Below are 27,899 nucleotides of genomic sequence, written 5' to 3' on the forward strand. Positions count from 1 at the left end.
AAAAAAAACTCCCTCCCATCTCGCGTTCACTCCTCTTCCACCCCTCCCCTTCCCCTTCTTCTTCTCCCCTCCACTGTGGCCGAAGGACGGGTGAGGAAGCCGGACTATGTGGACAGCTCGCGTGACTCAAGAGGAGGTCTTGTGTTTGCTTCGTGCTGTGGCGAGACAGACCATAGAGGTGAGAGTCCAGCCGTGATTGTGTTCTGCATTGTGGCTGTTTTGTACTCAATAATGAGAGAAGCAACACGGCTGAGGAGAATGAATGGGATAAAGGTGATGAATGTGAGTCGAGTGTATGTGTCTTTTAGAAACATCTGTAAGCGTCCGGATGAAGTTCTTGCTTTCAGGTGAATGAGACAAATGATGTCAGTATAATCACAGTATGTTAAGTCGATTACACACCCAGAAGTTCAATGACATTTTTTTACAGAAAGTATCAATAATGCAGACGGGTCTTCTTATGTGTGTGAGGAGGGAGCTATTTTATATGAAGATTTTTTTTTCCAAGGCATTTGCAATCCCCGTTGCCAGGCACCTTTCAGCTTCCCGTTTCCAATGGCAACTGCTAGATGGTTTGATGAATAGCACTGGACATTCATGTTGTCCTCGTGTTCCTCCGGATTGAGTCTTCGTGCTCTGCTGACTAAATTCAAAGTTTTCTTGTCATACCCCCCAACCCCCCACCCCACCCTTTTGCCGTCCTCTCCCAAGCTGTGAAGTGAGAAGTGCATAGAGAAAGGCTCTAATTGGGGAACCTTGTGAAACAAAATGCCCAGGCCAGCTTATTAAAACTGACCTTCATCCTCTCAAGGCTAGTGCTGAGTTGAATGTGCGAGTGTACCTCAAAACTAGACGGAGCGAAACGACGAGAACGAATGATTACAAAACAAATGTGGTGTGTGCGAGGCGGCGTGAGCTGTTCTTGTTATCTGAGATGTTCTGTCATCCTGTTTATGAGCCTACTCAATATGCATGTTACTCAGCCCCGAACATGAGGTGCAGGAACATGAGAAGTGAATTGCTCAGCTGGTTCAAGAGAGAGACACGTTACAGTTTTGAAGAATGTTTTTATTCTACGGAGATGTAAGCACCTGTTTTACTGTCGATGGGTCGGAGGTCAAAGCATTAAGAAGCCTGAACTAGTGATAAATGAATGCAGGATATGTGTGTGTCAGGCACTCCCCCAGGAAGCAAAAGCCAAAGCTCCGCATCTCTCTACTCACCAAGCTCATTAAAATTCACAAGCTGTCTTTTAACCACGAGCACCTGGCAATCGCTCTACCTCACACAACCTTGTGACGCTACCTATGGAAAGCCCTTTCGGCATTTATCCTGCATCCTTGATTTATTAGTGCACTAATTGAATGACAAGCGTGCACGAGCAGCTGTCTTTAGTAACATTTTTAGCACTTCTGCATGACATATCTACACACATGAAGTTTGCCAAAGTTGTCCTACCAGCGAGGACAAAGAGCCTACCAGTCCTTGTATAGCCGGGCAAGCATTGAAGACCATTGTGTCTTACTAGTAATTTATTTCACTCCTAGTGCCACTTTTGGCCTACTAGTACATATTAAAGATATTGACAAAAAAATGCTCCTTGGGCATCGGGGTGTGACCTATCCCCGCTTACTAGTATCTACTTGTCCTGACTCGTAGGACAATTTTGGCCTGCTATAGGTTAACATCTCAAACTTTCCCAATAATAATAACATGCAGCTCCTCCTAGCCATTCTGCTACTGCAAGAGCTTTCTAGTTTATGGACCTTAAGGTCGATATCAAGGATACGGAATGAATGCTCAAACGTTACGTTGCTGTCAGTGCATTTCTAAACAGGGGAGTCGTGCGTGCCGACCTGTGGATGCAATGCCCACGATTCACGCAGGGTGCTAGTCATGCTGCCACACAGGACGTATCACTGAGAGGCATTCATTCCATATCTTTATCGGCCTGCTCATATGTGTTTCAGACCTCCACGTGGAGCCCCAGTGGGGCTCCTCCTTTTCTTCCCACGAACTGATGACCAGACTATGCTTCTTATTGGGAGAAGCAACATCCGGCATAGCTAGTTCTCCTATGGAGGACAGGAAAGAAAAGAAGGTAAGAAACCATCTTGATCTACTCTCCTTTTGTTAGCCTATAAAAATGCCTAGTTTTCTTCATATTTTCATTTCTGGATGATTTATTTTATGAAGAACCAATTTAATATGTGCCAACTATGTACCAAACACATACTGATGATCATCTTTGAATTCAATCATCCAATTAGAAGAGAGCTATATATACCTACACTATGATTTATGTTGCAATCCTTGGGAAACTCATTTGAGCATTAATTCGATCTCCATCTTAAGGTCCATGTCTTGTATTCTCTTTGTTCTCTCATTAGTTAGACATTTCATTTCACAAGTGCACCGGTGTCAAACTAAAGGCTCGGGGCCAGATGTGGCCTGACAACTTTATTTTATATGGCCTGCGTATGCCAACTTCCATGATCCTCACTAATACTGAGACTAAAATTTCAAATTGTCATGTGTAATAAATAATGGCTTTGAGACTTGAAAAAAATGTAGTTGTTCTAATAGTACGACAATGTTGTCAATGAAAGCGCAAACGCCAACATGTCATGCAACAGTGGGGAAAAGATACTATTAAGACACAGCCTTACTAAAGCACCCTAATTGTATTATTAATGAACTGAGTTGTCTTAATAGCGTGGACTAAGAGCATACTCATATGTAGACATTAATAAAGAATTAGTAAAGAATATTGTTTGAACATTTGTTTGATATCTTTGCTTTACTTTAAGTTCCACACACTAGTACACGCTTTCTTCACTAGTAGAACACCTTTGGCATATTAGCAGGACGACTACTACTAATGATGCAAAACTCTGCACTAGTTGACTACTGTGACTTAGTGCATCTTTGTTTTACTTATGAGGACAAAAGGCGTGTTAATACCCGAAGGTGACTATCAAGGATATGGAATAAATGCTCAAAAGGCTTTCAATAGCATAGCTCATGTGACTGTTGTTTGTGTCCCACTCTGTGTCCAAGAATTATTGAATGTGCTTGTGGCGCCATCTCTGTGCCTTGGCCCATTTAGCCAGCCTCATTCCACCACCTGAGCTCCAGATCCAGTCAATTTCACCCAGATAGCAGGGATCATATGAAGAATGTGGCTTGTCCTGCACTGGCTAAGATAGATTAGGCTCCGGTATAATAGGAACATCAGCGAGCCGCTTCATTTCTCTTCACTACCTGCATTGCATAAATGTTGCATCAGTGATAGAAGACCCCAAGTGCGTTTTGATCAAACCAGCAAGATACAAATATTATGAACAAGCCTATTTTTCCCGTGAGCACGATTTACTAACAAAAAAATCTGTTCTTTTGTGTGTAATGATGCAGGGAACACATAAAGGCACGTTGTAAAACTGACCATTTAGTAGAACCAACACCTGCAGCCTATGTTATTCTATTTATTTTTAGACTAGTCTATTGCTATTTCATGCGTCTCGAAATATGTTAGTATATTCTTCACTTGTCGACTGATTAAACCCCGAACTACAAAAAAAGCCAAGATGAATGTTTTTAGCCTTGGTCCTACTGTTTCAGGTTTTTATTGTTTTACATTCATTTGATACTTTTTGTTATCCTCCCCAGGGAAATTATTCAAACTAGAATACAAACCAAACCCCCCAAAAAAAGCCTTGTCTAGTCTAGTCTAGTCTAGTCTAGTCTAGTCTAGTCTAGTCTAGTCTAGTCTAGTCTAGTCTAGTCTAGTCTAGTCTAGTCTAGTCTAGTCTAGTCTAGTCTAGTCTAGTCTAATTAATAATATTCTACTGTTGATATTCTACTGTTGATTCTTCATCTTTAGTTCCTCGTTTTTTCATCCACATGAAGTGTTCATTGGATTTTCTGTGCCTAAATGTATCCTTTCATCTGTGAAAAATATCCATCTCCATGAGGATATTTTCCATCTTGAACAGCAGTGTGTGTTGAGTGAGTGTTTCTGCAAGTGCTGAATGTCAACAGTGCAGGATTCATTTGAGAATCTAACCAGCTGTCCTTCTGAAATGATAGGGAAAATGACAGTTGCAGTGAAAACGTTAGAGTTTGTGTCAGTAGGGCTACTAGCAGCACACAGTTGGCCACTAGTGCATAGTTTTGCCTTACTAGTGACATGTAGCTGCCTACTTGTATGGAAAAGTTGTCCTACAGGTGAGGATAAATACTTTACTACTACATGGACCTTCAATTGGATATCAAGGACATCAAATAAATGCTCAAATAAAAATTGTAGTAACAATTTCACTCTAGTAGGCCAAAAGTTGCGCGCGTAGTGACTCGCGAGAAGGTGATTTCACTGTTGAACATTCTATCGATGCGCTGAAGTGATACTAGTGAGGTCAAAAAAATGTTCATGCTGCTTTCCATAGGATGAGGCGAAAGGCAAACATTGCCACAGAGAAAATCGATTGTGATTTTCCCCGACTGACTTACATTGAGTGTCTCTTTTCTTTTTCAGGGCCCTACTCCCGCTCAGGGAGGGAGCCCCAGCTCCACATTGACTTGCAGCACTGCCTCTCTTTGTTCTGAGAGCCCCTCTTCCACCTTAAGCGGCAGTAATGTGTGCCATCCTTTGCCCTTGGCCTCACCACACAGTGGTGGCTCCTGCCTCAGCACTAGCGGGGCGCTCTCCAGCCCCGTTCGCAGCCCCACCCAATGCTCTCCCGCTGTACTCGTTGCTGGCAGCAGCCTCAGCCCACCTTCTCAAAGCCCCTCCTCCACCCTGGAGAGCAAGGACAGTGGAATTATAGGTGAGATTTTCTCAACTTTAATGTTGACAAGATATGTACAGTGAGCCTCCACTACGTCATGATTTTGAAGCAATTGCTATCTTGAAAAGGAATTTGAGTCTGCGTTTAGAATTGGTGTCACATCTATGCCACTATCTGTTAGCCTGTCTTGTCGTTTCACTGGGTATTAAGATACAAGACTAAAATAAAATACAGTTTTTTGGTTGAACGTTTTGGTGTTGAACTTTTGTTTTATGTGTCAGTTTTACAGTAAACCTCCACTGGAAGTTCACATGTTTTAATGAGTTGAAATTTTAAAATGATCAAATAAAGTGGGTCTGAAACATCTGATGTGATAAACGGAGTTTTACTATACTTAGTGATTATCAGCCTAGTTGCCTTTTAGCAGGTCTTTAGGTGATGCAGACAAGAACTGCCACTTAGCTGCAAGTCCTTGTGAAATTTGTACTCCTATCCCGCAGTTTCTGTGTGTTGCCTGTGCCACTTCAGCCTCAAGGCTTCAACTCCCTGCTGTCAAAACTGGGACACTGCTGTCTTTCTTGCTTATGGGTCTGATGCTCCTAAAATAGGACACTTTTTTCTCCAAATAGACTCTGTATTTATAGTTAAATACTAAAGGGCAAAGGCTGCGTCATGAATGACGAAAACCTTTGATTGATGATATTTTAATAGAAAAAAGTTGCTTTGTTTTGCTCAGTGTGCTGGTGGTGCAGTCTGTCCAACTGTGGTTGCGCAGATAGGATTTAAAACCGTTATATACGATAAATAATTAGGGGAATAGGGACTGAACTCTGCCATGAATAGTTGGACGAATGCTGAAAAGTTCTCATTATTTATGTTCATATGCCAAACTTCCTCTTTTCAGCGACCATCACGAGTTCGTCTGAGAATGAGGAGCGAAGTGTCTCGAGTTCGGATCTGACTACGGACGAAACCCCAGGGGGCAGTGTTATTGTCATGGGCCACACAGGCGAAGACAATCATCTTGGGCCCCAACGGAGTAATCCCACCATCCAATTTGAGGAGTCATCAGTGAGAGCCGATATCAAGGAGCCCAGAACACCCCCGCCACCCAAGAGACCCCTCCCACAGCACCACATACACAGCACTTCCTCCTCGGTCATGCCCCGTCCAAATTCTGTAGCAGGTACATCATTTGCATTGTTCTATTAGTCATGGTCACGACAGAAAAGCTCATTTAATTAGGAAATGGGCTTACAGGTTCCCTGCGCGCTAAGACGATGGTCGTTTTCAGTTTTAAACTGTGTGTCCACCACATTTGCACAGCTTCCTGCAGAAACACGCACCTCTTGGTCTTTGAAAGTTATGTGAATCTGAAACCGTGAAGAGTAAAACAGCCTCTGAAAGATTATACATATTAAGCAAAAGAAAAACAAGTCAGACAAAAGTATGAGGACGCTCAGGCGAGTAGGTTTGCACCTCAAGCAAATAAAAATGCACTCTCTCTTTTCATCATCCACCTAAAGGCTATCTTCTACATGTTGAAAGGATTTGTACATATATAGAGGAGAGCTTCAGCTCAATAAAGGTTGGAAAATACATATAGAATATGAAATTAGGATCACCATGGCAATGAGGAGTGAGAACTATCCCCATGAGCCCTGGAAACATGAGCAGATAGCTGGTTAAGATAGCATGGTCCAACTTTTCATTTAATGATACAGGGAATGAGGACTCCTTGTGCCATACGTCGGCTAGACTACCAGAGAGTGGAGCACTTGAAATGCTTCGTGAGGCTGTCATAAAACTAAATCTCCTACCATTCCTGTCGTAATCAGTGTCGGTGCACAAGGCTCTTTTTCCTCTTCTTCTTCTTCTTCTTCTTCTCATTCTCTTAGATGTCTGTTCATTTGCGCTTCATGGTGCGGGTATAAAAAAGATTCCCCAAGGAGTGGATTCACAGTAAAGCCTGCCAGTTTCTTCTGTCAGCTGGTGCTTTCATTTAGACAGTCGAGATGAAATTGAGAATAAAGACAAAGTGGGCTGCACAGTGCTGGCCGGGCCTGCTAATATTTGCTCCACATGAAAGTTGAGAACATAGTGTATCATTCTAAATTTAAAACAAAGCTGTAATTGTCCCCTTGTGAAAAATGCTGGAATAAGTTGCAATACAGGAATGAGGCTAAACGCATGTATACGGTACAGCATGTAAAACGGCAGCAGCGCATTGGGGAAGACATAGTTGATGGGGAGAGCAGTTTGCTAAAGTCTTAGGTCATGAGCAGTGGTCTTGTTTTAACAGACTTTTTTCCCCATAGTGATTTTGTCATTATAAACCAAGAAGCGACAGGGCGGACATGCTTGGAAATCTGGTTGAGCATTTATGTGCTATCCTTGAGATCCACCTTAAGATCCATGTCCTCACTGCTAAGCGCACTAGTAGTACAACTAGGGCATACTTGTGAAGACTTTTGACCTACTCGTGCTAGATTTAGCTTTGGTTAAACTGGATGTTTTTGATTCGATATGAATTGAGTAAATGCTCAGATGCTTTTCGATAGAAACAGATGGTAGTGATTATGTTTACGTTTACTATAGGTTCTTTTCCAGTTAGCTTTAGAATTGTATTTTTTGCTCAAATTGCTTATTTGTAGCTGTTTGTTGTTTAGTGTTGTGTATCATAGGTATTGTTTTGATTTAGACAATTTTCGAAATAGTTCAGCGATACACTCCACGTGCATGTTATACAAGTATAATTATTATATCAACATAAAGGTAGTCCAAAGAATTAAATACTGTGTACTATCTAAAAGCAAGATTGTGAATAATGTGCACTCGTGGGCTTTGAGTGAGACATGATCGTTTTAGAGTTTTTGAGGGAGACACTCCAGCCCTAATTGCATTACATATTTTTGTAACTTGATTTGGGAGTTGATGGAGGCCAACATTAGCAGTAGCCCGCAGCAAGGCACATAACCTACACAAGTACTGAATTGTAAAAAATCAGGATTGGACATTGCTGCAATATAACACAGTCTTTCTGTTAGTGCACCCTAGTCGTTCTACTAGTCCGCAGTCTCTTACTAGTGAGGGTAAAGAGCATACTACAATTTAAGCAGGCTTAAAGTTCTTGTACTATGCACTAGTTCACGTACTTACGCTCTTTGTTTTCACTAGTATTATAATATTTGGCTTAATAGTGTGACGGTTTTGCCTCATTAGTAACATAGTTGTCCTATAGTATACTTTAGTATCATGCTAAACTTGTCAGAAATATCATACAGTAGTAGAGGGCTTCAGTGGGGAAGAAAACATGACTAGTAAGTCACATTCATCTGACAAATGCATGCTGAAGACAAAGTGTATAACATCAAGGCAATAGAATAAATGTTCAAATGCTTTTTCACAAGTGAATTTCATTGGTGTGAGTGGGGCCCCGTTGTAAAATCGCTTCGTATAAAGGCTGCCCATTTAGTGATTGGATTCAGTAATAATTCCAGTCATATCCCCTAAAAAAGGATTTTATTGTGTTGGAGGCCAGTTGTGTTAACTTTAGCAAGTAGCGAATGTTCTACCTTTTCAGACAGCAGCAACAAATTCCAATTGAAGATCAACCCGGTGCCACATTGCCTGCTCGTGATTCAAGTGTCTTGCTCCGCTTGTGTTATGAGGTTTGATGGGTGCAGGGGCTTAGTTGACCTTTGAATACGGGGAAGGATCAACAAGAGGTGGTGGGCAATCAGTCACACTGTCATCTTCGGGTGATGAGATGGGAGGCAGCCTTGTTGTGGGTGACCAGGGGTGTTGTCAAACTGCTTGAAAACAGAAATGTTTTTTCAGTCTCTCTTTCACTCTCATTCGTGGTCCACTCAGCAATTTGGCCAAGCAGTCTTTAGCCAGCAAGCTTTCTCATCCCACGCCACACCTCCTTCACACTGTTTCTCCTGTTCACACCTCTCGCTGAAGATGTTGTCTCCATCCTCCATGCTCCCCCTGGATACGTGATCTTCTGCATTCCCATGAAGTCATTGTTGATGACAGATTATTATTATGAAAGTACATGTAAATTAGCTTCAATATTTGCAAAGGTTAAGTGTGTCCCTCTCAATAAGTGTATGAGGCAATTGGTAATCGCAAAGACACGGTTCCTCAAACAAAAGAGATGCAGCATATCAATACAGTCCACAGCCATTAATCACTCCAAACCCGAGTGCGATAGGTGAAATTCCGTGATCGAAACTGTATAAAACAATTTAAATAACTTAACTTAATTGCTGATTGACATACACAGCTCTTAACTATAAAAGTGACACATAAACAAAAGAGAATAAAACATAGCATGTATATCGAAATATGAAATATGTTCGTCTAACATGTCTGCTAGCTTAACATGGAGGTCAAGTCAAAAAAAAGGATTTACAATAATATATTCTTATAAGAGCTATAGCTATATGGATAAATAGATGGATAGATGTATAATTTAACTGCATCATTTAGTGTGAAACCTCAAAAAATGTCTTAAATACTGTGGAGAAGAAAAGCATGGCTGACCTGTAAACTCAGATGTATGAGTGGGTGGATGGCAAAGGCGGGCGTGGGAGTAAATAACTCGGCTTCTCCTCTAAACATGTTCTTTATTCAATTGATTTATTTCATTATCCAGTGGCTAAAGCAATCCAGAATGGCTAAAGCAATCCAGGTTTTTGCTACAATGTTAAGTAATCAGTGTATATCCAATGGAAATGTTTACTGGTTCTTCAAAATAACTCTACACATGGCCATATCTAAACTGCAGGCAACAAAAGTGAGCGCATGACCGAGTGAAACTGTCCACATTGGGTTCAGTTAGCCATTTTCCCTTCTTCTCTGTCATGGATGTGAGTACTTGATATTACAAGGTCTCAGGGAGGTGTGTTAAATTGGGTCTTCTCACCTTCACCTTCTCTCATGCTGGTCACTGCAAGATCAGGATGACACCTCATAGCAATGGACATAAAAATTGCCCATGCTTGAAAATGAGATTTTGTATGTGTTGAATTATGACGGTGCAAAGAAAAATTTCACCAAACTTGTGTCGAATCAGGATGACAAGACATGATACTGTTCCTTGCATATTATTCCCTCCTCACTAGGTAAGGTCACCGAGTCTTTCTCATGCTACAGCAACAAAGATGATTCCTCATGTTTCCATGGGAACAATAATGAAGTCAAGCCATAAATCTTACACGCATGAGCTTTTGCATTTATACAGTTTGTGCCTTTCCTTGATCCTCTCATTATGACTCTCTTGACAGCAACGTGTTCCACTAGATTGGAAGATCTGAGTTATCTGGACAACCAACAGGTTGGTGGGCACAAGGGCTCCATCCACAAGTTAAACACACCTGGACGCACAAATGAAGACTCTAAAGGTATTTTATTTGATATCCTTGTAATGTTAATGTGGCTTTGTGCTGTGTCATCTCCAGCAGTGGCAAGTGATGAAGTACAATTACTTTGGTCCTGTACTTAAGAGGGTTTTGCAGGTATCTGCAGTTTGCCTTTCTGACACCCTTTACTTTTACTCCCTACTTTTGAAAACTGAGACGTCTACTACTTCTCAAAAGAAGCCTTGATACTTTTTCAAACTCCTGACAAAGAAAAAAAAATGCAAATAGAGAGCGGGAATATCTTAGCTCTCTTTGTTTGGCATTCTTGTATATAATACAAAGTGATATCCCAAATTGGTCGTCGCTCACATTTGAAAAAATACACAGTATTATTTGAACTGGCCAAAGGACATTGACATTTTTAACTTATTGTGCCCTCCTGATTGGTGAAGAGCGCAGTTAATGGGTGAAGAGAAAATGAGTTTATGTTGTCGGCTCGAAGAATGATTTGTCCAAGAGTGACAACTACCAGCATCCGACCTCCCCGATCTGAACAAAAAACACATTAATTTAAAATCTATTTTAATCAGTGAGCTTGTAGCATTTTGTTAGTTGTAATCAGTTGTTTTGATTGCATTTAGTTAATACTAGGTAGCTAATCAAAATGGATATTTTGTCTATAACTGACATTTTACTTTTACGCAAATAAAGGAGCACTACTTTTAAGATTTGTTTTTAGCCAATTACCTGTGCACCTGCTTCATTATAGCATGCAGCTACTTTTGCCTCTTCTGCTCATCTCGTAATTTGCCCAGGGAGATTGGGCCATTTCAAACAAGCCGACATCACGCTGAAGCCGCTGCTGTTCGAAGTTCCCGGCACCAGTGCGGAAAGATCTTTTGTTGGTCGGGATTGGCTTTTCACGCGACTGGATGAGGTCTTGAGGAAAACCATTAACTGCGAGGGAAGAGGGGCCGTCATCGTGGGAAACGCGGGCTCAGGCAAAACGGCTATCATGTGGCGGTTGGTGGCGCTCAGCTGTCACGGCATGCGCACGCAACACGGAGGGCCCAGCATCCCTCACAGCCCGAGCTCTTCTCCCAAATGTAAGGTTCACATCATTGCTTATCAAGGTGTGAAAGATGAAAAAAAGAAACAATTGTTGAACTAACAACCAAAACAAGTATGACTGCAGTATTTCATGTTCTACTGAATCATTGTTAACTTGTGCATGTGGAGCCTAATCCAGTATTGTGTCTTTTGCTTTTCTGTGATGCCTATGTAGCCGTTTTAAAAATATCTTGCATCCATTCTTCTTGTGGCGAGAAAAGATATACAGCACTGTTTGGATGATATGCGATGCAAATGCATAACAACTACAGCGGTGTTCATTTTTCAGCATCACTGCATTATTCATGGACACCTGCACTACTATACGTATGTTGTCATTTTGATTTATTTTCAACATGGTTGCAGTTGGTCTGTCATTGCATTAGGAGTCAAGGCCCTTCTGCAACTACCATTCCGTTGTCTTAAGTGGTTGGACTGCACATTTTTCACACGTGGTTAAATATGTACTAATTAACTGCAGAAATGTGGAAAGCCTTTAAGCATTTATACAAGATCCTTGATATCCAGCTCAAAGTGCTGACAAGACTACTGTTTCTAGTGAGGCAAAACTGTGCACTAGTTGACATCTGTATACTACTGAACCTGTCACTTAAACACCAGATGTTAATCACTGCAACTTTTTAATGTCACTCGTCGTACCAGGAGAGTGCTTCTTAATTATTTTGTTTTCCGCCCCTTTTGAAGAAAAAAAAACATTTTGCCTCCCCCTTACTCCACAGCCTCAACTGTAATTACCATTTGTCTAAAAAATACTTTAAGTATACCTCTACATAACATTGCGTCAACATTAATGACAACAACAAAAAAGAAAAAAGGAAAATAGTATGTGTGTGGCCACGTGTAGTTGTACGAGTATACCAATTGTGCCAATAAATGGAAACAGTTTAATGATAGTGGGCTCTCAACAGACTGTACCTGCACTTACACTTGAGACCTCGTCTAATATATAAATAATAGTCTAAATGGCACTTTGTGCTCTATTCAGGCGGGGAAAGGCAGCGAAAAGCCGCCTCCAAACAAGGTGCTGATGATTCCCAGATCAACCAGAGTGCTGTTACAGGAGCGGCTAGTGGCACAGCACAGAGGAAAGAGCTTGCCAGATACCTCGCCAACAAGGTACACCGCGCGAGTGCTTATATTTGCACATTTGTGAGAAAATATTGCACCACGCAGTCTCCTTTTTCACCCTTACATCAGCGCTGTATGGATTTTACTTAATAGAGCAAGGAAATAGTGTTCCAAGTAATGAGCTGTATGTGCTGACAAAATAAAGGAGGCAGAATTCCCTTGGGTAATTTTCCCCTATCAGAAAGATGTTTACATAATGTGTGTATGGACAGACATGATGTGGTTCAGCTGAGGGGGAAGTACAAGATACTTTGTCATTGTACTTTAAGTAGCAGTTTGCAGTTGCTGTTTTCTATGGACGCAAGATTGAAGCAGTCATTGTTCTACCGTTTGGGTATACAGCTCAAAGTTGACGTGGAAGCTTCTAAATTTACTAACATAGCCTCAATAAGAGTTACCATGGGAACTCATAAGACTGCTTGTGATGTAAGGTGTTCTCTCAAAAGTCGTTATTTATTGGTCCCCGGGGTGAAATTTTCCATGCAATATTAAAAGTTAACACTTTATAATATTGTCTGCTTCTAAAGCATTAACAACACTTTATAAACAATGAACTAATGATGGACATAACATTTACAAACGTTTGTAAATGAGTAAGATACTGTCTGTTATTATTAGATATTATGTAAGTTGTTTTGTAGAGGTGACATCATCTACATCTTTAACATCTTTGTTTTGACAGGTGGTCGCTTACCATTTCTGCCAGGCTGACAACACATACACCTGCCTGGTCCCAGAATTCGTTCACAGTCTTGCCGCCTTGTTGGCCAGATCCCCACAGCTCACTCCATACAGGGAGCTGCTGATCCAGGAACCTCATCTCCAGAATATGCTCAGCCTGCGCTCCTGTGTGCAAGACCCCATTGCTGCCTTTCGAAAGGGGGTCCTCGAGCCCATGACCAGCTTGCGCAAGGGTAATAAAGTCTACACACTCGTAAAAAATAAACTACCACTTAAAGTCAAAGGTGTTTGAACGATTATTTAAAGTTTAATATAGTATCTGAGGTTGCAAAAAATGTTTTTCACACAAAGAAATTTGTATTGAGACGTAACATCCGCAGTGTGACCGTAGCCTAATTTGGGTCCCAGGAAAGCGATGCTCGATCATTTGCATAAGGCAGGAATAAGTGTTATTTTTGCCCTGGTGTCTCATCAGCATCTCACTGGATTTCAAGGTCGCTCAATACATTGAGGCAGAGACGGTGGAACACTTTGGCCATATTAGCAAGCTCAGTGTTTTATGATACAGCCAGTCAAGCTGGATTGATGTGTTTATTATAGTCCAGCCCTGCTGAATCCAAACAAAAGAGTCTTGTGTCTCCTCCATCTCTATTAAGCAGGTTAAGGAAAAAATGAAGAGCCCTTGTGCCTCTTGAGAGCATGTGTGTGTCTTCACCTGCTTGTATGGCTCCATTGACAGCTTCGATAATACATAACAAGATGAATTTCCTGTTTGGGGAGGATAAACAACGATGTCATCCAGCCCTTTTCAGTAGGGTATAATCAATAGCTCCACTTTCACCACCTAGACTTGTCGTGAAACAAAGATGCACATATTCAAACGAATATACTCGTTTAAAGTACTGGTACATATAGTCATTCCAGAACCATCGGGCAGTTTTGAACAACGTGCCAAATGTTTTATGTATGCAGCCAACAAAACATATCATTTCTTTCATCCTGCTCGGTATACTTTTTATGAGGTTTTATTCATCTTATCGTTTTGCTATATTTGGCTCAACTCTTCTTCTAAATACGCAAACATAACACATTTTAAACACATTTAAAAAATATATTTTCAGCTAGATAAAGAGAGTAAAATTGGATTTAGAAACGAATTGACTCAAATTATATGCTATATGGCCAAGAAAAAACTTGGCTATATAATAAAATAAGAAGAAAAAGGCTATTAAAAAAAAAAAAATCCTAATTATATGAGTAACAGGTTTCATTGATTTTAGTGCGGCTGGAATCATTGAAAAATATGAAAAATTGAAGAGAGGACTTATATTAGTTCTACCAAGGGTCGGCGCAATTCGTGTGATCTCATTTCTGCCAGGTTATCAAGCTCACTTTTTGTTCTCTTTGCCAAAAAAAGTTTTAGTAACAGCGTTATGATGAGAGGCAAAACCTCACAGCTTCATTACCACTATTTAAAGTATGTATGATAAAAAAAATGAAAATGAAATGTTTTTTAAAATGACGTGGTCGACGACATATTAACAAAAATCATCCCTCCAAAAAAGCACATTTGACTTCATATTTGCAATGTAAGTTAGTCATCAAGAAAGCTATTAAGAGCCATCAAATGTTTTAAATCATTTTCAGGAATACCTCTGCACAGTTTCAGTTTGTCTCACAGCAACTATAATTTACACAATCTAGTACATGTTCTGTATTTTTTGCATGACCCATATCTCTAACATCCCATCATAGCTTTGTTTTCCCGTATAGTAGAAACAAGTGTGGCATTGGCATGTTATCCCAGGCACTTTATTTGCTTTTCCGCATGTGTTCAGAGCGAAGGCTGCCTGAAGAAGACTACATCATCTTGGTTGACAGCCTCAATGAGGCTGAATTTCATAAACCGGACTACGGGGACACCATAGCCACCTTCATCACCAAGATCGTCTCTAAATTCCCCGTCTGGCTCAAGCTTGTAGTCACAGTGAGGACGGGCCTGTTGGTGAGTCAGCCATGCAAATCAGCCATGCACTCCTCACAAAAAGTTCAAGACATTGGACTTTCAGGTGAAATTTGACAACTGTTCTTCGTACCATTATCTCTCTACACTCCTCTTTGTTAGATGTTTGACGTACAGTCTCACTGCCATGGTATAGACCTTGCATTTGATGGTGCCTTTGCTCAATCTGCTCACTAATCCCAGCAAACAGTGGCTGCATCTGTCAAAAGCCGAAGCCCAAACCTCCAAATGCTGTATGGATTATAGCGTGAACGCATGTCAATACTACGCGGAGTCAGTTGTGAGTCTGCAGTTTGTCAAGCAGCCATTCGGTTACATAATTGAATTAGTGATTCGGAAAGCTCCAAACGCATTTGGACGTCCATCACAAGTTAGCAGGCATTAAACAATGAAGGATAACAATAAAAGACACTCCTACAATCCCACCTTCCCTGTCATTCTGAGACCTTGTTGGAGCATTAGTAGTATCTATTCACCCATATAACATTTCACACATTGTGTTGAACAGTGGCGGCTGGTGGATTTGCTATCTGGGCCTTCAGTGAGGATTTAGCCAATTTAATCCTGCCGCTGTCACATTATAACTCGTGGAAACCAACAAGGATATTAAGGATGCATGCAACTCACAATAATTTTATTAATCGACTATTCTGTCAATTATTTTGTTGATTAATTGATGAATATGACAAAAAAGTTTAAATTTCCATCTCAATTCAAATCTGGGACATTGTTTCAAATTGACAGCGCAGAAAATGCACAAATACAAACTATCTAGGCAAAAATCATTCATTGTTGTTTTAGTTTGATATAACACAGTGAGTCGCCTTCTGGGGAGGAATTTTTTTTTACTGTTGAGAAGATGAAATTTCTGCAATTTTCAATTAAAAAAGATATCTTAATTAGCCGATTAGCAAAAATAATGATCAATTACCTTGATATCCAATTAGTGGTCAATTAATAATTTCACCTCAAATCAATACTATATATTTAAAAAAAAAAGCAATATAATAGCCAGCAAGGTGTCCATGCTTAGCGAGTGAGAAGCTGCTGACAGGTGTCTCAATGAGTTGATAATAACTAAAATTTCTGTCGAAATTGCTTGTAAATGCCTAAAGAAAAATTGTTGTTTTGTTTTCTTCTTGCAGGAAATAACCACCCTGCTGCCGTTCTCCGGCATCTCACTAGACATTCTGCCCGACAGCAGCGATCTGGGAGCTGACCTGAGCGACTACATTCATCACCGGGTGAACGGGAGTGCCCAGATCGCCGCAAACGTCACAACGGCCACAGGCTCGGCGCCTGATCTTCTGCTCCTCAGCAAGTTCAGCAGTCACTTGACCACACGCAGCAATGGCTCCATCCTCTACCTCCAGCTGACCCTGGATCTGTTCCACAAGGGGCATCTGGCATTGAAAGGGGGAAACTACCTGGTTGTGCCAGTGTCGCTATCAGAGGTTAGTCAAATGCTAGCGTCCATGCTTTTCCTTGTTTGATTGAGAAGTTATTTTACTGTGATTGAGTTATTTTGCTTTAGAATTTATTTGTGTGAGAAAGTTTTGGTGAGCTTGAAGCTATTTTTGTGTGAGTAAGGTTTTTTTTGTGCAAGACATGACGAGCAGAGTTTATTTTGGGTGGGTGTGGGATTTCTGCGTGTGAGAGGGTTTTTTGTGCCAGAGTTTGTTGTTGCATTAGATGTTGTCAATGTGAGAGTTTATTGGATTTTATGAGAGGGTTTATGGTAAGTCTGGTTTTTTTTTGGAAGAGTTTTTTGCGAGAAAGAAATCAATACGTGCTACTCTCGCATTCGTTTGCCGCTCAGGGGAATATGGGCTTAAGCAAAATTCAGTTGTTTTGTCCAGTCAAGTTGTCAGCTAAAGTGTGTTGACAACATGTTGTTGAGTGTGCGCTGGAGAACAAATCCCTTAGAGGAAAACACTGTAGGATTCATTCTACAATCTTGTGGAAAAAGTGCATTAGCAGAATTAAAGAACACATTTGTTGATGAACAAGGCCCAACGCAGACAGAAACAAAAACAGGCACAGAGCAACACGGGGACTTGCAAAATGTTTCACACAAACACAAAGTTGACGTCTGTGATCAGAGATGAAAGATTTAGAAAGGGCCCGGAAATAGCTGACTGACGCCTTTTGATGCTGTGTGATGAAGGAGAGCAGCAGATGAACAAGGCCTGTATGAAAGCTTTACATGCTTGCCATATTAAGTGACTTTTTTTTTTTTAAAATCATTACTGCATAAATGCTGAACTGATTCTGCCCCCCAAATAATTTTCATCTTATTATTATTCCACAAATTCTTGCCACTTTACTGCTGCCACATTTCTCCACCGAAACCAACTTGGGAACTATTTCCATATTCCCCCAACAGAAATTGCATTCTCAGGTTTTTTGTTTACCTGCTATGTCATCAGTCGTCATTCTAAGATGTCTATCTGTGTTAGGTGTACCTGCTGATGTGCCGCGTGAACTTCCCAGACAAAGACGACTTTGAACGAGTGCTTCCAGTGCTAAATGTGGCACTGGCGTCGCTGCACCCGCTGACGGACGAACAAATGTTCAGAGCGCTCAATGCAGGCAGCGTGAGGGGGGAGCTGGAGTGGAAGGACTTTCAGCAGACATTAGAGAGCCTGGCTGAATTCATGGTGAGACTCCGAGCTGCTCTTGAGGAAAATTTCATTTTGGGGCCATCTATTTCTGCCCAAAATATTGATTTTTGATGATTTATACACCTACTACTCCAAACTTGTTGTAGAAGTGTTGCACTACAAGATTGAAGTTGATCTACACAACACTGCATGTTATCATATCATCTTGGGCTACTAAAAGCTATCAAGATAAACCAATACTGTTAACGTGTCATCTGGTCTATTATTATTTTGTTTTTAATACATCTGGAACAGTAATCAAATCACTTATACTGCATGTTCATGGTTCAGCACTTGCAAATTTGCATTATCAAGGACCCCCCCCCCTTTTTTTTCCCAATATTTTCTCAATATTTATCTAATTTTGCGGGGAGGTGTCCTCCTTGTTTGTGTCATTGTAAATAGTTTATCAGCAATTTTTGAAGAAACTTTTGTGTGAAGACTTTTTTTCCTTCAGTGTATTTAATAATATAATTGTAATATGTGGGTAATATCATTGATGCCTATTATTATATGCAGATTTTATCTATTTGTGGGCCAGCGTGGGCCCTATCCTCAGCAAATAGCGAGGGCAGTATTAAATAAAACCATTGAAAAATGTTCACGTCAAAATGTCAATCTATTTTCTACATAACATACTAGTTTGTATATTAAAGAAACACATCCGCCCCAAGTACAAAACAATAATAATTTTCTATCTAATGAGTATAACAGTTCACTCCTTATGTTACGATCATATTCAGTAGGCAAGCACCAAGTGCCCGTTACTTACATCTAAAAGGAAGCTGAAATTAAGGGCAAACCCATCTTTTGGGAAGTTGACTAATTAAAATTCAAAAGTTGTTGTGTTTTACACGTGCCGGCAGGTGAAACGCAGAGATGGCACACGCATGCTGTGCCATCCCTCCTTCAGAGAGTGGCTCGTTTGGAGAGCAGATGGAGAAAGCGCTGACTTCCTCTGTGACCCAAGGTTAGACTGAACAACAAAATACTGTGAAGCCACCTTTATTGAGGGGGATATAGTCCAGAAAGAACTGCACTATAGAAAGAACTGCCTGCATGTCTACAGGAGCGGCCATGCTCTCCTGGCGTTCATGTTCTCCAGACAGGAGGGCAAGTTGAACCGTCAGCAGACCATGGAACTGGGACACCACATCCTCAAGGCTCACATTTTCAAGGTGAACACAACTGCCAATTCGGTCCCTCTCTTTACACTTCAGTCTTTACCAACTATGAGCCAAGGCACCACAATTTACATGAGAAAATTCTCACTGCACACCACCAAAGAACATTAATACAAGAAGGGAAAATATTGAAAGTGATCTCATCTCCATTTACTGTTATTTTGAAATCTGGGCCTGTTTCGTTGAATGCAAAGCTATTCATGTGTTGACTGAATAGCAACAGATGAATTATATTTGCACATTCTGCCATCTAGCAGAAATGCACTGAATTATTGTGCCTGTCACAATACGTCACTATCAAGGATACATTATTTGTTGTAATCAAAATTAAATGCTGTCGTCCGTATTTGTACCCCAAACCATTGGGTACATTTAAAGTTGCTCATCATTGGGAAATGATTCATTTGTTACAAGTCCAGAAAATCAAGACACAATTTAGGGTAATTAACAAATACAAGGCTTTTATACCTCAAAGCCATTCAAATTCAGATCACACACTATTGAATTTCTCTCTTTCCTTCTTGTTTATACAGGGTCTGAGTAAGAAAAGCGGGGTGTCCTCCACTGTCCTGCAGGCCATGTGGGTAAACTGCAGCACAGACAGCCTGTCTGCTGCGCTTGCCTCCCTGAGGAATCTGTACACACCTAATATCAAGGTGACTTGACACACATAGGGCTGAAAAGATCCCAGAATTTTCAATGGACACAAAAATGGAATAAACTAGGAAATTATAACATTAGAGGTAGTTGGCTTGCTCTTAATAGGGAAGTTGGTTAACAAAAAAAAATGATAATAATTATAACAACAATGATCTAAACTACAGGCTGAATATTTAAGTGTTGCAATACTTTATCTGTTAGTAATTAAAATTATTGTCATTATCTTTGTCCTATGCTGTAATCAGTGGAAAAACAATCATCATGATTGTTGATTTGAAAAGAGAAAAAATCAGCTGAAATCACTATCCGCTCTGGTAGGCCACAAAAACACATGTGGGTCATTGGTTCTGGTCCCAGTGCCTTGGGTTTGACACCTGTGTCACACAGCATCCTATTAATCTCAGTTCGGGCAGAAGCTGCAGCGTGAGCCAATACTCAATATCACACAAGCCTCTGCAATAAGAATCTATCACTTTTCTGGAGAGTGTTCAATAAAATGAGAACACGATGACCTTCACTGAAGAAGGTTTATTGCGCGCACGTGTCTGTTCAGTGCATTGCGAAATCATTCAGAGAATGAGGGGGAAAAAAATCATGTCATTATGAGGTGTGGCAAAAAAATGGATTGCATTTTAGAATGAGACTATCATGTCTTATAATATGTTAATGCTCCTTTTACCCCATGTAGGTCAGCCGTCTGCTGATGCTTGGTGGCGCTAATGTGAACTGGTATACTGAGGTAGTGGGACACGCCCCCATCCTAGCCGTCCACTCCCACCTGGGACATGTAGAGATGGTGGGCTTGTTGATGGAAATGGGTGCAACCGTAGATATGAGCACAGACAGCGGCATGACGCCTCTGTGCCTGGCGGCAGCCGCGGGACACGTGGCTGTTGTCAGCCTGCTCTGCAAGAGAGCGGCCAAGGTAGGTTGCTCACGTGTGTGTGTATGTGTCTGTATATAAAACCCTTTGAGCTTTTATTGCATAGCGTTAATATGGTATTTAAGGTCTTTGCACTACTGTACTCCTGGTCTTCACTAGTAACACCATTTTTTTTCTGTAACTGGTATAAGCACACACTTGCTGGTTCTTCATTGTGTTTGGCACCTTCTTTATGTCCTACACGATGTATCGACACACATTTCCTATTGGTCGTTCTTAGTTCGTGTTTGGTGGCTTCTTCCCCAGTGTGAACTAGAAAACTAACTAGTAACATGTAGTTGTTCTACTCATATGCCAAAGTTGCCTACTCGTGTGCCGACATCTCATGAAGTAGTGGAGAAAAATGTTACCAGTAAAACACAGTCAACTTACAAGTGAGCTGAATTGCCTTACTACTTACCAGTGAGGGCAGAGAGTGTACTTGTCCATGGACTAAGATGGATATCAAGAATATGGATGAACTGCTCAGAGGGCCCCAGGCAATTGGCTAGCTGGCTGGCCGGCCTTGTTGCGGCGTTTATTCTGGGAGACAGACGACAACTGCAGACCTCATCTAGGACAGCGTGTTGGAAGCGATGGTCTGGACTGGCGCAAATCCCTCTGTGTGCTCCTCGATTTGCCAGGTGGCCCAGGCTGATAAGAATGGCCAGTGTGCACTGCTCCACGCCGCACTAAAGGGCCACATGGAGATCGTCAGCGTCTTGCTGGGACAGGATTGGGGTCCTGAAAATGCCACCGATCCACAGCAGCAGCAGCAGCAGACTAGCACTGGGAAAAAGCAGGCCGTGCAGCAGGCGGTCACAGCCGCAGCCAGCGTGGGACACACACAGGTACACAACATAGATGATGAACTCATCTTTTTTGAATAGCATTTTCCAAATTGAACAAATTAAGCTCTCATCTCAAGGCACCACTGCATAGTATATTCTACATATTCAGAGTTTGGCAGTGGCAAATCCACCTTTTTGCTGATTTCTTTTTCATTGTTTGCTGAGACATCCAGTGTATCACTATATGCTCAGGCAAAAGAGATGACAGTATTGCTTTGACACCATTGGGCAAGCTTGTTTCAGTCGAGGAGTTTCATTTAGGACAAATGAGTAAATAATTTGCGCTTATCTTCCTCAGTCAATCATTATACAGTAAATCCGTGCATATTTGCAGTGTGAAATTCCGGCTTGTTATTTGAACACAAAACCAATATTCTAACGGGTAGATGCTCAGGTTAATGGCACCCTCTGATGGAAAATGGAAGAGTACTTAATTGTTCTGCCTGTCGCTATTTGCCGCCGGCATAGAGAGATGAGGAAAGATATATGAATTCAATTGAGTGAAATTGGTTATTTTCCTGCAGAGGTGGTTGGGAATCATTGATGTGGAGCACAGTGCCTGTCCTTGCTTTTATTAAGATGTTTTTTTTCTCTGTGCACAACCAAAACTAGGAGACAAATGTTTTTTTCTGCAGGTGGTAAAGTGCCTGCTGGACTTGGAAGATGAACAGCTGGCAGTGCAGATGGACGCTCACGATTCTCTCTGGGGAGAAACGGGTGCGTCTCTTCCATCACTCACATCCATTTAGCATTCACCCTTCCTTCCGTGTGCTACTTTCTTCCATTTGACCCACCTGACATAGAGTTTGTTGTGTGTTATATAAAAACCTTCCCACCTTGAGTGAACATGAACATCAAAGTTATTTCATTGAAATGACAATCAGTAGGTTTCTGCAAAAAATAGAACAGAATCACGATTAGGTTCCGACCTATGGTTCTACTGTTATTAACTGTTGATTCAGTTGTCTCATTTATTTTTTTTGGTATGAAATTGGAGAGCATTTCTTTTATGAGGAACATGTTGTCCTGCCACATTTGCAGCACATATTCAGTTGTAACACACTTTGCCCGTTATTGCAAATGCAATCACAGTTTAGGTCCATTTGCTGCAAGCATCATAGAGGCCTGCGCTATCTGTGCTTGCCGCTCCATTGGAGTGTAATTCTATTACACTGTACTCTGTCGTGCCACAGTGATGACATAGAAAGCTTGTTTCCATGAAGTAGTCTCTCAAATATTCACATTTGCATGATCATTAGTCTTTCATGGGCTTGGGAAATACTGGCAGGGCCATGACAAAGACGCATGCATTCAGCTTCGGCCGATTTTACAGAACGCTCAGTGGTCGGACTCCTTCACACTTTGGTGTCATTTTATTATCCTGATAGGTCACAGCGGTCTGATGATGGCTTTTTACTTATGCCTCTCACACATGGTGAAAAACTCAAAACTTGCAGGCTGTTGTGCTTAAGTCGTGGACTCTGCAGTTGTGGATCCTGCCTATCATTTGTCTGTCTCTTCTGTAGACATTTATTGGTTGGAATAATTTCAATCAGTCAAATGTGAAATATATTTCTTAATTTAGGAATTTTATGGTGAACTTTTTACTGGCAGTAATTCTGGTAAACTGTAATTAGATTAGACTTTTTTTCTCATATTAACTGTGTTTGTGGTTCTGTATTTCAACACCCTTCATGAGTCATCGATGAGAACTGCTTTGGTATATAAAATAGAGAATGCAATTTCTGTTGAAATCACATGTGGTTGCTTAAGAACTGCAATGTGGAACAAGGTACTAAATATGTAAAGATCTGATTTGGGAATTTTAGAGTGTGGAACAAAAAAAGCATTATGGAAAATAGTTTTCAAGCTGTACTGAATGAGCGTAACAGTTTGTATTTGGAAAACCAAAGGGGAACTTGTTTTATTGCCTATGTGTTTTTTTTGGTAAGGTAATGAAGTTGTCAGGTGTGTGTGTGTCTACTGGAAGAGAGCATTCTACACAACACTGCACAAGTCCTGATTGAAAATAATTACAATGTCTTTGCCAGGCTAATTATGATAAACTATCTACCATGATAAACAATTCTCTACCTTATCAAAGCACTCTCTTTTCAGTCCTGAGTGCAGCAGCAGGCAGGGGGAGGATGGAAGTGTGCAAGCTCCTTTTGGATCGAGGGGCTGGGCTGGAGGTGCCAAATCGCAGAGGGATGGTTCCCCTCCTAAGCGCGGCCAAACACGGACACACACAGGTGAGCCGACAAGCGCATTCCTCTACTTGATTTTCAGATGGACACATTTATAGAATCATCTCATGGGGATAAGCGACTAAGAAAGTGTATGGATGGATTGATATCTGTACATTTTTACAAAACGTCTCAAATATTGCTGCCGTTGTAAAAAATCCTTCGCTTTTCAGGGGACCAAAAAACCAACATACGTACTTGTGTCATGAATTGAATGGAGCTGGGCGACCAAATGCAGCTTGGACCAGGGTTTATTGAAGAACTCAAAAGATAGACTAGAGTCTCGACTAGGGACAAGACTAGAACAGAACAGAACAGACTAGAAACCAGAAGACATGAGACGCAAACAATCCGAAAGGGAAGCGACACGCAGACAGGACTTATATACGTGACAGGTAACGCGAGGTAGGTGACTGTGATTAGTACATAGACTGAGAGTAGACACAGGAAGGGAGGGGCGAGCACACAGACACTGACAGAACTAATGACAACCTACACGTAATGGACTGACCGGGGGCGAGTCGTGACAATTTGTTGAGCCATTACCATTTTATAATCAAAGAGTCCAAGTGTTTTTTTTCTTTTTGACACTTTAAATTGCTCAATAATTTATTATCATTTGAACAAAGTTAGACATATCAGGTTTCATTACAATGCTAATAACGTGTGACTTGCATAATAAGAGTGTTTGTGTTTGGGGCCAAGTTCAGTAAACGTATTCCTTGGTCATCATCATGGTACCAAGGGACTATCTAGGAGTGATTAGAAGAGCTTTATTAGACAAAAGTAGTGCTTTTCCAGTTTTACTATCTTGATGCCATGGGTTAAGGAGTTCACTTTAGATTATGTAATGCACTGCTGCCATCTTGTTGCCTAGCAACTATATTGAATCGGTGCCATCTTGGTGCCAAGGAATTACTATGTTGAAACGGGTTGAGGAGTTTCTTTTAGACATCACAGTCCTAATTTTGTAAAATTGGTTAGTCCACAGCCCGAGGCCTGGGTTTGACACCACAAAGATAGAGATGAGTGAATGTTTTGTGAAGTTAATGGGGTGTGACTTACTTACAAAAAAGCTCAGAGCAATCGTATCCGAACAACCACTGAACAGATGCTTTTGTTTTACAGTTGTTGATCCTTTTTCATAGACTATTAAATCATTATCTTAGCTTATCAAAGGTCTCGTGGATATTCTTTAAGGAACTCTAACTGCAATATTTTAGGTGGCAGAGTTGCTGTTGAAACACAACTCGGACATGAGCGTGTGTGACAAGCAGGGCCGCACACCGCTCATATTGGCTGCCTCGGAGGGCCACGGCAGCACTGTGGAGATGTTGCTGTCCAAGGGTAAGACTCTTATTCAATTTTAAATCACTTCTTCTGCAAGTAATGGATCTATCTCTCTATTGCCAGTGATGTCGGGTGACAGGTACAACATGAAATGCTCTTCAACTAGATGGCAAATAGAGAGTGACACAGGAGTGGATTTTCCCTCCCGTCCCATTCCACAATCCTGTCCCGTCCCAGTTTTGGACCATATTAAAAATAAATGAATAAATAAATAATCATGCTTTATCCCGATGAAAATGAGTCCCACTGCCGTACTAATCCCGTTCAGACTAACCCCCAGCAACGATCACTCATTTCTATGCCGTTCTGTGACCCTTCCATGATTTTTAAACATAGGTTCTCTGTCTCATGTAAGTGTTCTCTGTCTCATGTGATTAGGCTCCTCGGTGTCTGCTGCGGATCAGGAAGGTCTGACTGCAATGGGCTGGGCCTGCATGAGGGGCCACAAAGGTGTGCTGCAGCCTCTGGTGGATGCCGGTGCAGACCTGAACCAAGCAGACAGACAGGGACGCACTCCTCTCGACCTCGCCGCCCTTAACGGAGATGCTGATATAGTGGGTGTCATGCTGAATCTATCATACTGTACCTTTAATACCACAGCATAACAAGATTGCTTTCAAAGTAAAATGATAGGGCCCATAATAGAAGAATTCGAATACAAAAGTGATGGATGTGATGAAAGCACAGTGAGCATAAACATCCACTACTTCATTGCTAAATTGTTGTTTTATTTATTATCATAAGTTAAAATAAATTACTTTAATCTTTAGTGTTTAATTTTACAACAGAGAATAAAAAATGTGCTTTTTTTGTTTGATGTGTCCGTTTTTTTAAAATGTTGAAATACCTGAATGTCGTTACTTTTAAAAGATCTGAAATCCATTCATTCATTCATTATGTACCCGGCCGATTAATTCCTACATTACATTTATAATAACTCAGATTTTCCTCCTCATTAGAGCGACAAAGATAAACCGCAATAGCAGAGATTTATTGAAATTCCATTTGCAATCTCTGATGACATACTGGAAAAGAAAATCATTGCGTGAAATGATTAAAGTGTAACTTGCCTGTATGTTGCCCTTTCTGGTTAGGTACACCTTTTGCTAGATCACGGTGCAGTGCTAGAGAGGACGGACAGCAGTGGAAGCAGGGCTGCGGACCGGACTCCTGGCTGCCAGAATCCGGCTCTGGTGGCCTCGCTACTCAAGAAAGGCTCCAAAACTAGTATGTACACTAATGCAGCTTTTACTCCATAAACACAAGATTGCATGACTACATTGACGAGTTTAGCTGTGACTTAAGTGGCTGCTTTGAAAAGCAGCAAATCGAAACAGCCAGTTTTACATCCTCTTAACCATCTCACTTTTCTCCTTCTCCATCTTTCATCAAGCACAAGGCTACAGAACGGCACCGCATGATCGATCAGGTAGGTAAATTGGTGCAAGTCCCAGAGAGAAGGTGAAACCCATGAGAATTATTTGTGACCTCCTATCAGGTCACGCCACATGGGCCATGGCTTCCTCCAAACCAGATATCCTTCTCATCCTGCTGCAGAAGCTCATGGAGGAAGGAAACCTGCTTTACAAGGTATGTGAAACTCAAGGGTTACCTCTACAAAGAAGGTTAGGTCTTTAGTCTACCGTCTTTCCTCAATCAACATAGTTTTTTTTTTGGGGGGGGGGGATTCAGAGATTTGGTAAACTACCCACATTGAGGAGAACATCATATTATGTTTGCCAAATGATCATTTGCAGGATGAGAAGAAACATCTTACATTCAGGTTTAATCAAGATGCGTGTATGGGATATTTCATCAAGATGTCATGTACTTTCGGGTGGCAAAAGTGGTTTGATGAAGGTAAATGGCTTTTATAGTCATTTTAAATCTGTCACGTGCTTCACAAATGTGTTAGTGTCATTCAAAAACAAGGTGTTACTTTGGTAAATTTCAAGAGCTAAGTTCATTTAAAAAAATTGGTGTGATGGAAATTCAGGCATCATGCTCTTTTTACTGTGTAGTTGTTGGGCTGATGTAGCTATCAGGCTCACCATTACTCAGTTCTATAAATGTCTCACAAATTGCTCGCAAATTTGGGAGAAAAAGCCTGCCACGAACCTGATGAGTTATTAGGCTCCCAGTCTGTTCCTTGAGAAGTGGCTACTACACTTGCAATCTTCTCTGAACAACTATTGACAAATCTCCTCACACTAACTCACCTAATCTCACCCACAGGTTCAAATGGTTTAATTTGGAAATTGGAAAAAAACAAAACCATAAACCTCCCAGGTAATTTCTCGCACCGTAACCTTAAATATAGGATTTTGTCATCTCAGTTAAGATCAGTGGTAGTCAAGCACTTTTCTGCCACCCGCAAGTATTCCGGCACCTGTTGTTTCCCAAACATCATGTAATAGTCTGGGTATGAAAAGGTCATTGGCTTTTCCATTCATTTCTTTCTCTTGCTTCTTATGTGCTAAGCAGAAGGGACGTATGAAGGAGGCCGGCCAGCGTTACCAGTACGCTCTGAGAAAATTGCCTCGGGAAGGCCAAGGGGAAGAGTTAAAAGGGCTCAAAGACCTGCGGGTGTCTCTCTATCTCAACCTATCCCGCTGCCGAAGGAAAACCAATGTAAGGTTGCATCATTAGATGTAGGAAGGGATAGATAGCAGAAGGTCTGTCAAGCTGAGATAAATTGTTCTAAGACACACAACTGTCAAAGTTGGGGATTCTCAGCTTTTAGTGAGATTTCAGGATAAGACTAAAATGCACTACAAATGAATCTAATTTGACCCTCTCAAAATGTATGTCTAGCTGTGTCAGCACTTTTTGCATAATGTCCGTTCTCTAATAAGGAGCTGAATAGCAAAATTCACAAATTGCGCTTGCTCCATCGTTTCCATT

General features: G+C 41.1%; 1 protein-coding gene across 1 annotated transcript; it reads left to right on the plus strand.

The window, feature by feature from the left end:
• Positions 1–48: 48 nt before the first annotated feature.
• Positions 49–27,899, plus strand: LOC133152753 (protein TANC1-like). Its single transcript, XM_061276629.1, has 24 exons — positions 49–178; positions 1,971–2,101; positions 4,535–4,826; positions 5,692–5,973; positions 10,082–10,198; positions 10,972–11,262; positions 12,273–12,403; positions 13,098–13,329; positions 14,935–15,101; positions 16,265–16,573; positions 17,579–17,779; positions 18,649–18,752; positions 18,852–18,960; positions 19,500–19,622; positions 20,315–20,551; positions 21,193–21,399; positions 22,035–22,116; positions 23,518–23,651; positions 24,869–24,992; positions 25,374–25,549; positions 26,090–26,222; positions 26,389–26,424; positions 26,494–26,585; positions 27,480–27,899. Exons 2-24 carry the CDS (start codon positions 2,021–2,023, stop codon positions 27,642–27,644), a joined length of 3,825 nt encoding a protein of 1,274 aa, XP_061132613.1. The 5' UTR covers positions 49–178; positions 1,971–2,020; the 3' UTR covers positions 27,645–27,899.

This window comes from Syngnathus typhle, linkage group LG4 (genome assembly GCF_033458585.1).
Source record: "Syngnathus typhle isolate RoL2023-S1 ecotype Sweden linkage group LG4, RoL_Styp_1.0, whole genome shotgun sequence".
NCBI lineage: Eukaryota > Metazoa > Chordata > Actinopteri > Syngnathiformes > Syngnathidae > Syngnathus > Syngnathus typhle.

Excerpts from the sequence above, each read along its gene's own strand:
- LOC133152753 (XM_061276629.1), top strand. The coding sequence starts at position 2,021 with ATGACCAGACTATGCTTCTTATTGGGAGAAGCAACATCCGGCATAGCT. Across the intron at positions 17,780-18,648 it reads AGAGCCTGGCTGAATTCATG|GTGAAACGCAGAGATGGCAC; the intron begins GTGAGACTCCGA and ends ACGTGCCGGCAG. Across the intron at positions 25,550-26,089 it reads TTAACGGAGATGCTGATATA|GTACACCTTTTGCTAGATCA; the intron begins GTGGGTGTCATG and ends CTTTCTGGTTAG.